This window comes from Myotis brandtii, unplaced genomic scaffold, assembly GCF_000412655.1.
Source record: "Myotis brandtii unplaced genomic scaffold, ASM41265v1 scaffold772, whole genome shotgun sequence".
NCBI classification, from domain to species: Eukaryota; Metazoa; Chordata; class Mammalia; order Chiroptera; family Vespertilionidae; genus Myotis; species Myotis brandtii.
In genome coordinates this window covers 310,726-321,776 of record NW_005371090.1, presented here as the reverse complement: position 1 = coordinate 321,776, position 11,051 = coordinate 310,726, and the positions used below count along the sequence as shown (strand labels likewise).

The 11,051-nt window shown below is 40.5% G+C and overlaps 1 protein-coding gene and 1 long non-coding RNA gene across 3 annotated transcripts in view; one reads left to right on the top strand and one right to left on the bottom strand.

The window, feature by feature from the left end:
* Positions 1–11,051, bottom strand: part of FGD6 (FYVE, RhoGEF and PH domain containing 6) — a 125,353-nt gene that overhangs the window by 71,856 nt on the left and 42,446 nt on the right. Inside the window, exon 4 of one of the 2 annotated variants that reach the window (XM_014530757.1) lies at positions 8,844–9,000. In XM_014530757.1, the coding sequence (XP_014386243.1) occupies positions 8,844–9,000 (157 nt within the window). The remainder of the gene's footprint in view (positions 1–8,843; positions 9,001–11,051) is intronic. The other variant, XM_005883156.2, reaches the window with a different exon arrangement.
* Positions 8,016–9,199, top strand: LOC106724235. Its single transcript, XR_001359975.1, has 2 exons — positions 8,016–8,206; positions 8,865–9,199. It is a non-coding gene; the product is annotated as an uncharacterized LOC106724235 (long non-coding RNA).

Here is an 11,051-nt window from a genome sequence, read left to right as displayed (position 1 = left end):
GGGGGGGGGGGGATAAGGACAAATTTGTAATACCTTAACTAATAAAGAATTTAAAAAAATGAGTAAAATATGTGAATAGACATTTCACTAAAGAAGATGTAACAATAACCAATAAGTATATGAAAAGATGTTCAACATAATTAGTCATCAGGGAAATACAAATTAAAGCCACATCAAGACAGCACTCACACCCACAGAATGGCGATAATAAAAAATCAGAAGTAAAGCCACTATTGGTGAAGATGTGGAGAAACTAGAACCTTTTATACATTGCTGGTGGTTATGGTAGCCCTTGGTCATATATTGTGATTTGAGGTTTTAGCTGTCTCCTAATATCACTAAAGGCAGAATTTATATTTCTTGTCTTCCTTGTTATCCTGAGATAATTTCTAAGAGGCAGGAGTCAGGACCATCTTTTCTACATCATTTTAAAATCTAAACTTAGTAACTATTATTTGATAGCAAGGTTAGCAGGAGAAAACAGCTCCACTGTCAGCTGATTCATTGCTCTACAGCTAAGTGTGAAAACATGAGTGATCATTAGAACCAGGCAGTGCTTAAATGTCAGCTTAACTGACATTTAAGTTACAGCCAGGTAACTTGCAAATTCTCATTCTGTAGGTCTGAGATGGGGCATGAAAGTGGGTATTAGAAGAGGGAATGAAAGATAAGTAAGAAATAGCCCTAGCCTTCAAGTAGTGACTAATGGGAGCAAACCAAATATACAAGTAACTATTATAAGGACAACACTGAAACATGCTGACATCTTTTGTTTTTGTTTTTTAAATATATTTTTATTGATTTCAGAGATGAAGGAAGAGAGAGAGAGAGAGAGAGAGAGAGTGAGAGAGAGAGAAAGACATTAATAATGAGAGAGAATCATTGACCGGCTGCCTCCTGCAGGCCCCACACTGGGGATCGAGCCCACAACTTGGGCACGTGCCCTTAACCAGAATCGAACCCGGGACCCTTCAGTCCACAAGCTGACCCTCTATCCACTGAGCCAAACCAGCTAGGGCCATGCTGACATCTTGAAGAAGAGAAAGAGCATAATCAGACAGCAGTGTGTAATTCAGGAAAAGATTCACAAAGAATGAAGTGTCTGATGACCTACAGTCACTTTTTAAATAAGCCATTAAGTACCTGCATGCTACATATTACAGACTCATCAAAGCCAGAAACCTGGACTCCTCCACCTTCTATGACTACAACTGAGCCGTCAAGTTCTGTCAACCTGTCCTTCTGAATATATCTTTAAAACATAATTGGTCATTTCCTCTCCCACAATACTGCCTCCTTATTTATTGCCTACACAGTCACATAAGTGGTTTCCTTGGCTCTAGATTTACTCCACTGCAATCCATTCTCTACACTGCCACCAGAGCAATAGTTCTAAAATGCAAATATAATCATATTAGTTCTCAGGTCAAGCCATATCAACAGCTCCCTATCACCTATGGGCAACAAAGACCAACTTTTCTTTTGCCATGCACATAAGACACATCACAATGTGTCTAGTTATCTTCATTAGTCTCATTGCTACCCCTCCACACTGTTCTCTAAACTCCAGCCAAATTGGAACCACCATGCAACTCCAAGTGTGCTCTGTCCCTACAAGTCCATCCCTTTATACCTTTCCTTCCCCTTTCCTCACCTCCCCGTCTCCACAAAGATTTCAGGCAGTCATATTCCAACTCATCCTTTATGATTGCACTCCAAAAATGTAAACTCAAGCATGTAAAAATATAGGGGATTGGATAAGATTTGTAATTCTAAAATTCTAGAAGTCTATGCATTCTATTGTCTATTTTACCTTTTTAAGTAGGAAAACTACAGAGCTAAAAAGATAGTAACTATTGGAAAATGATTCAATGGAAAATAATCCTTTTCAAAGAAGACAAAGACAGATAAAACAAACGAAAATAAAAAAGCTCTATACTATCTCCAACTTGTAAGAACAATGCTGATTCTGACCCAACTCAAACAATGATGGAGAAATACATCCCACTGAAAAAAAAAAAAACACCTCAAGAGAAGCCATATTTGGCATCTCAACTTTTCAATGAAAGCCCTCACTCAAACTACATTGCATTTCAAAGCACACTGCCTATGCAATAACTCCATCTCCCAGAAGAAGTGCACTGCTGTGGAAGTTGAAACATTAGCCACAAATGAAATTATTTTGTCAAGGTCATAAAATAAGTCATACAAATTCCCAAACAGCCTTTGATCTGAAAACGAGTTTTTATGTTCCTATCTCTTGATAATAGCCCAGCTTTGCCCATCCTATTCCCTCCTCTCGTTACAGATAAGGAAAAAGAAGACACAAAAGTTAAGTAAATTGCTGAAGAACACAGAGCTGGTAAGTGGTAAAAACCTAGGCAATCTGGCTCCAAAGACTATGTTCTTCTAAACCACTGTGAAAGCAAATTACTTAAAAGAAAACCATTCACCAGGCTATGGTTAGGTGGATCAATAACTGCCTAGAAAGGAAGAGTTAGTCTATTTTATTATGGCCATTGCTGTCTCAGATGAAGAGACAGTAGGCTCATCAGAGTGGTTGACGATTCTACAGGAAGGAAATTATTAATACGCTAGCATCAGGTGAAAAAGTATTAAATGTCCACGATTAACTGAAGAAATAATATCATGTTAAAAACAGAAAAAGATTTAACAGAAATAATGCATGTGGCACAACTAAAGACAAAAACAGTAGTATAAAGGAAGGGAAGGGATAGGTAGGCATGATTATAGAGTAAGGAACCCTGGAAATCTCCAATGACCACAAAACAAAAGTCAACCAGGCAATGTTATGACAGGATGTATTGGGAAGATGCATAACACAAAAAGGTCAGAGATTAATCCTTCCTTTTTACCAGGTATCGGTGAGATCCCTAGCAGAATGTGGAAACCAATTTTGGTCACTGTACTTTAAGTAGGGGGAGAAATTGGGAAGTGTTTGATTTGAGCAAGAGAAACAAATAAACAAAATGATAAAAATAAAAAACAAAACAAAAACAGTATTTGTTAGGGAAAGAAAGAATTTGCAGTGTATTTAAAAAGAGTAAAGGTTGATGTAATCACACTCCTTAGAGAGGAAGAATCTTTGAAAACTCTGCCGCAAACTCTGCAGGCTTTGACTCCTGCCATTTACATCTCAGTCAAATGTCACGTTATTAAAGGCTTTTACCCTAAGTAGCCTCCTCAGTTTCTAGCAAATCACTCTGTTTATACCCTTTAGAGCATGAAATAGTCTGAAGTTCTTATTGTTCATGCATTTTTGGTCCCTCTTGCCCCATTAGTATGTAAGCTCTTCAAGAGCAGGGACCATGAGCTCTGCTTTATGTCTAGAACATACTAACAGTATCTAGGACTTTGTATATATTTAAATATTTGTTGAACCTACATCTGCGAAGAATCTACAAGAAAAATTATCTTTTAAATTAGAGCAAGACAGATACCAATAAAACAGAGGAGGAATTACTTGATAGTCAAAGTAAATCCCACACTGCTGAGCAATGCAGTAGGGATTAAGAACAGTTATTCATCTGTCTTAGGTGTCTAACAAATTCACCTGCCTCAGGTTAAGTAATTTCTAGTGGTTACTCCCAACTCCATGATTCAATACTTTACAGCACAAAAATAAATAATCATTGAGTTCTAACTATGTACTGGACAGTGTTCTAAGACTTTACACACATCAAATCATTTAGTCCTCACAATTCTATAAGAATAATTCTCATCTTCATAAAATAGGATGCTTCAGCCTACAATAGGTTAATTTGCCCATGTGCACTTGAAAAGAATGTATGTTCTGCTGCTCTGGGGTGAAATGCTCAAAAATATCAATTGAAACTACAATAAAAACAACCCAAAATACTCAAACACTTGGAAGCTGAATAGCATGTTATTAAAACTTGATAGTCAAAGTAAATCCCACACTGCTGAGCAATGCAGTAGGGATTAAGAACAGTTATTCATCTGTCTTAGGTGTCTAACAAATTCACCTGCCTCAGGTTAAGTAATTTCTAGTGGTTACTCCCAACTCCATGATTCAATACTTTACAGCACAAAAATAAATAATCATTGAGTTCTAACTATGTACTGGACAGTGTTCTAAGACTTTACACACATCAAATCATTTAGTCCTCACAATTCTATAAGAATAATTCTCATCTTCATAAAATAGGATGCTTCGGCCTACAATAGGTTAATTTGCCCATGTGCACTTGAAAAGAATGTATGTTCTGCTGCTCTGGGGTGAAATGCTCAAAAATATCAATTGAATCCATCTAGTCTAATGTGTCATATTTAAGGCCAGTTTCCTTATTAATTTTCAGTCTGGAAGATCTATCTATTGATGTCAATGATGTATTAAAGTCCCCTACCATGACTACATTACTGTCAATCTTTCCCTCTATGTCCATCAATATTTCCTTTATATAGAGATGTTTCTATATTGACTGCATAATGGTTTTTAAGAGTTATATACTCTTATTGGATTGATCCCTTTATCATTATGTAATGGCCCCCTTTGTCTCTCTTACAATTTTTGTTTTGAAGTCTATTTTATGTGATATAAATATTGCTACCCCAGCCCTTTTTTCATTCCCACTTGCACGAAATATCTTTTTCCATCCCTTTACTTTCAGTCTATGTGTATCTTGCGATCTGTAGTGGGTCTCTTGTAGGCAGCATATGTATGGATCTTATTTTCTTATCTATTCAGCCACCCTATGGTTTTTTTAAAGTTTTATTTATTTGTTATTGTTATGGGCGTTTTTACTGAAATGGTGGCTTTCCTATGATTTCTGACCACCCTATGTCTTTTGATTGGAGCATTTAATTCATTTACATTTAAAATGATTATTGATAGGTATGTAGTCATTGTTATTATTTATATTTATGTTCCTTTCCCCCTCCCCCCATTTTTTTAAAGAAGTCCTTTGAACAGTTCTTGTAATATTAATTTGGTTGTGATGAACTCCTCTAGATGTTACCTGTCTGGGAAACTCTTTACCTCTACTTCAATTTTTTTTTATAATGCAAAAACAGATTTGTTTGTACACACACCAATGAAGGGTAGCCGTTTTCTGTCAAACGGAGAAGGTTAAGATTCTTAAGGAGCAGATTTTGGCACCTACTACAATGGGAAGACTTGCTTTGTTGCCTTCAGATGTTAGGTCTGTTTACCTAATACTTCAGCAGGCTTTTTAAATGAGTCTTCCTCCTCCTGGGCCTGCTTTTCTAATTCCTTATGATATACACACTGGCATTCCAGTTATTTGTGTTGTTCCTCTGTTTATCCAGGTATGTTTCCAAGAAACTTAAGACAATAGATTCATTGTTGGCAGAAGCTATGGTCTTCAGGTCTAGCAGGAGCTTGGTTAACTGGTTCTCCAACTCCAGAGCAGACTTTAGAGCTTGAATGCCGGTTTCCCAGTTATCTATCTCAGGACTCTTAATCACCGGAAGGCAGATTTTACTCTCACATCCTCTTAGATATCTTAGGAATCGCTTTCTATGTTCCCTCTTCACCTCAGCTTGGTTTTCAAGGAATGCGGCAAAATGAGGTTCTCCTGGGCCTTCAATGTAGTAACAGCCCACAGATAAATAAGCATCACTGATGTGCAGCTCATAGATGTCACATGATCAATAGCAACCCTCCACTCTTCAGAGAGGGGGGTGCTTGGCTGCCATCTAGCTTTAGAGAACACCAGGTATAAACAGTGCTCTACTTCAATTTTAACATCACTTTTTTTTTTTTTTTTCATTTTGAATGATCCTTGTGAGTGATCTATACACCAGAACCCTGGGGAGAATTAGGGCAGAAGATCTCTCCTTCAATTTTAATTCATACCCTTGTTGGGTACAGTAGTCTTGGTTCTAGGTCTTTGTCACTCTTTATCACTTTAAATATTTTGTGTCAAGCCCTCTGGTCTAAAAAGTTTCTGTTAGAAATCAGCTGACAATCTTATGGGAGCTCCCTTGTAGTTAACTGTTTTTCTCTTGCTCCTTTTAAGATTCTCTCTGTCTTTAACCTTTGCCGTTTTAATTATGATGTGTCTTTGTGTGTGCCTCTTTCGGTTCATCTTGATTGGGACTCTCTGTGTTTCCAGGACAAGTACGTTTACTTCCTTCCCCAGGTTACGGAAATTTTCAGTCCTTAGTTTTTCAAATAGGTAGATTCTCAATCATTTGCTCTCTCTCTTCTCCTCTGGTACCTCTTGATGCAAATATTTGTGTGCTGATGTTATCCCAGAGGTCCCTTAACTATCCACATTTTTTAAAGTTATTTTTCCTTTTCCTGGTCTGAATGGGTTTTTTTCTGCTACTTTATCTTCCAAATCGCTGATTCGATCTTTTGCTTCTCCTAATCTATTGTGTACTCCCTCTAATGTATTCTTCTTCATTTCAGTTATTGTATTCTTCATTTATGGGATGAAATGTTCAAAAATATCCATTTTATGGTTTCTATGTCTTTTTTATGCTTACTATCTCTTTGTTGACATTCTCACTAAGTTCCCTGAACATCCTTATAACCAGTGTTTTTAACTTTGTATCTGGTAGACTGTTTTTCTCCATTTCATTTAGTTCTTTCTTGGGAGATTTCTGTTCTTTCATTTGGGAAATGCTTCTTTGCTTCACCATTTTGGCTGCCTCTCTTTGTTTGTTTCTATGTATTAGATAGATCTTTTGCACCTCCCAGTCTTGGCAGGGTGGTCTTATGTAGTAGGTGTCCTGTGGGGTCCAGTGGAGTAGTCTCCCAGATTACCTGAGCCGTGTGCTCCAGGAGTGTCCCTTGTGTGGGTTGTGCGTACACTCATGTTGTAGTTGAGACTTCATTGCTGTTGGGACGTCAGTGAGTGAAATTAACTCTCAGGTTGTGTCTGTAAGTACTGGACACAACCACAGCTTACACGCTGCTCTGTGGGGGCTGACCCCATACAGTGGGATTCACCCCAGTGGGTTTGGATGCCTGGCAATATTACCCTTTGGGTGTGCCTCTTCTGAAACTAATTGGGTGGTGCCCTGTTGTGGTCTGATGCCGGTCACTAGGTATGTTGGTTCTATAGCCTCCGGGGGACTCTGGTACAGGTCAATGTCAGGCACTGACTGTGACCAGCCCAGAACTACCTATTAGGAGCTACAAAGCAATCTGCAGTTGGAAGCTACCTGTGCCAGTTCCAGATGCATGTGTGAGAGAGGCCACTCTGTGATTCAAGTCCAGTAGCCACATGTACTGGGCTTGGGGCAGTAAATAAAAGGCCCAAGGCATCTTGAGACATGCTGCTGGCTTCCTATTAAAGCTCAGCCACTGAAAAAAACCTGTCAGTAGAAGAGCTGGCTAAGGCAGAGCCTCAGGGAGTCACCAGGGTGAGTGAATAGTGTTTACCAGGTTGATACAGATTCATATTTGGCACCAGTGCTGAGCCTCGGGCCACCCAATGAAAGCCTCAGGGTACACTGAGGCCAGGGCCTCAGGGAGTCTCAGGATGGAGCTAGTAGAATTCACCAGGCGAATGCATAATCCAGTTTGGCCACGTGGAAAATGGCTCAATACAGGGACAATGGTAGCCTTCCCTCCAGCCCTTGCCCTGAAGTGACATAACTCAGTTGCTCCCTATATGTCTCTGGCATGCATCCCCCACACCAGCTTGACCAGAATTCCCAGGCTGGTTGCCAAGGAAAGAGCCTGGGGCCATGCATGAGTTAGGTGGGACGGGGTCTTGGTTAGTCCTCAATAGAGCTAGTGAAGTTCACCAGACTGTTATAATAATGTTATAGTCATAAGGAAACCCCTCTAATGTGTGGAAATGATTGTGTGAAATGTTTGCTGTGTGGAGACCCCAATACTCTGTAACTTCCAAAATGTGGTGAACGCCCTACTATCTTGATGTGAATGCCCTAAGCCCTTAAAATGTAAACACCCTGCTCCTAGCATAAGGCACACCGTCTGGCCCACACTGATAAGACACAAATTGTTTACACCGGCTATATAAGCACCAGATTTTCTTCAGTCCATGTCTCCTGCCTGATGAGAGGAGGACTCCACGTTGCTCCGTGAGACAAGCCCCTGACTGACTGCTCTGCTGTGCGAGCCTGAACCAACTGTGGCCGCCTGTCTGTCTCCGTCTTCATCATCCGTCTTTCGGTGTGCATCGCCGGGTGGCCTTTGCTGGAGCCTAGGACCCACTAGGAATAGGTAAATAAACCTTGTGTGATTGCATACTAATTCTGTCTTGTATGTTCATATGTTCCGGTTTGGCTCAACTGTCTAGACATTGAAGTACCAGGGGATAGGCCGTTATTGGTGACCCCTGGCCACCTTCTTATGTCCCACTAAATCTAAGCAGATAATTAATTAATTGGGGCATAATTGGGACACCAGACTAAAGCAGGTTCAGATTTGTCTGGGGGGAGGGGAAGAGGAGTGATCAACACAGGAGAGATGATGCCTGAATGGCAGCCATCTCTCCAGCACTCACCCTGAAAACACACAGCTCAGTTTCTCCTTGTATGTCTCTGGTGCCCCCTGGGTCACTGTCCCAACACCAGAGTCCAATGTGAGTGCCTATGACCAGAGTTTGTGTGCGGGCCCTTTAAGAGGACGCCTGGGTTTCCAGCAACTTTCTGTCTCACCAGGACAGACAGAAATCCCTGCTGATTTTCACAACCAGATGTTATGTGGGCTACTCTAGAAGAAATTAAATTTAAATTAGAAAAATGTTTTATAAATTTCAAGAAAACTAGGGACTTTGTGTCTATCACACTGATAAATATTATTTCTGAGTGTCATGAGAGATCAACAAACACAACAGTAGACACAATTAAATACCAACATCTACCTGTTTATCTTCCAGCAGGTCAGGCTCCCCTTTGCTAGAACCAGAGCTGACATCGTCTTCATCAGAACTGTTGATGATTTCCTCTTCATCTGAAGGAAGGTCACCAAGACCAAGGTCCACATCACTGTGTACCTCCTGGGATGCTCCACAACTGTTTCAATAGAAAGTGTCACATTAGTCACCTTCAAAAACAAGGACTACTGCCAAAACCAAACAAAATCAACCATCTTATTCATGTGATATAAACAAGGTACATCTAAGGAGTTTAGAGAGATGGAAATAGCCAGATCAATCAAAGTTCCCCTTCCCTTTCCCCATCCCAGCCATCAAAAACACATATTAAAAGAAAACACATTCCTTTTTATTTTTAAATAATCATCTTGGAAAACATGTATTTTAATGATCAGAGGTGAAAAAGAAACAAGTTTCCCAACTGACCCATCCTATGATTCAATATATCCTTACTCTAGAAGATCAGGTCTCTACTAGTACAGACCAAGAGGTCTTACAGCTCATGAGCTGGGTTACCACAAAGGAACATTAGAAGGGGTGATACTTCCATAGGTCTCTTTGTTTTGTTTAGCTAATAAACCTACAAGGATTGGGGGGTAATGATGGCCATCACAATCAACAATGCATGTGCTAATGTAAACACATGCCCACTTCCCTGATTATAACCAATCGCCTTTTATGTAACCACATCTTAAGACATGGGAAAGAAAGAGGATGTTATAAATTCTCCGGCTGTGCTCCAGGTCTGCAGATTCAGACACTCTGGGGGTGCAGGGCCCCTAGGCAATAAACCACTGTACCAGGCCACTTAACAACGCCTCCTCACCAACCTGACATCATCATTTCCCACTTTGTATTGAGACAGATCTCTTGAATCTAAAAGCCATTGTTGCTATCTGATAGGTGGGGGGAATTCCATAGCAAAGTTCCCCAGGAAGGTAACAGAAATAATACTTTTTAGCTTTGCTTATAAAGACTCAGGAACAAACCTGTAGGAACTGCTTTCCTGTCTGTAGTCTACAAGAATATCTGCAGACTACAGAAAGCAAAAAAAAAAAAAGAGCCTCAGAAAATCACCCACAGAAAATCATCGGGAAACATTCAGGCAGAATAAAGAGTTGCATTTCATCCTGGCATGCCCTTTTAGAAGGTCATGGGCAGGTCACTCAATAGCCAAGGCTCCCACAAGTTATGAGCATTTCTGACGAGAATCTTAAAAGTGCATGATGAATTTTTTCTGCCAGTTTTTGTAGGATACAGACTTGCCTCAGATGCCATTCCTGGAGCCCAACTGTTACACAAACCAGTTGGATGGAGGCAGAGTGCCAAAAGGAACACTTCCTTCTGCCAAAGATTACTCAGTGCCTGGAGGGCCTAGGGATTCATATCAGCCTCAATTAGGTGGGAGCACACCTTATCATAGCTGCCTATGACATGAAGGAGACACATTCCCTGGGGAGTGGTAGGGGTGAAGAACGGAAGCTTGCGAGTCAGATCACTGGCAAGATGCACTGTCTCTGGGTGTGGGGAGATGAGCCCACCACAGCTGGGTAATTAGTTGACTTAGATTAATGAGAATAAATGAGAGTTAACAGAATCTACAGACTGCAGGATCCATCCATATTGATAGAAGAAACATAAAGCTTTACTTGTTTTTATCTTAATTCATTGCCTCTTAACAGTCTCTAAAACCCTGTCATTAAGAACATATTCAATCTATGAGCAGCTTTAGCATTAGAAATATTAAACCTCAGGTCCTGCCCCACCCCCACTGAGTCAGAATCCGGATTGTAACAAAATCTGAGTAATTTGTTTTTTAGGATCAGCCTATCTGTGTGTTCCTTTGAACTCAACAGTATAAAAATTTCAAATAATCGGTTATAGAGCTATGGCACCCTTGAGGAAATTATGTTTATTTTGTCTAAAAGGGGAGCTGAGAGGTTTTCTTGAAAAGCTATTATTAAGAAGACTAGAGGCCCAGTGCATGAAATTAGTGCACAGGAGGGGGGGGGGGAAGGGAGGAGGTCCCCTCAGCCCAGCCTGCACCCTCTCCAATCCGGGATCCCTCGGACATCCCTCTCACAATCCTGGACCGCTGGCTCCTAATAGCTCACCTGCCTGCCTGCCTGGTCACCCCTAACTGAACCCCCTGCCAGCCTGATCACCCCTCACTGCCCCCTGCTGCCGGCC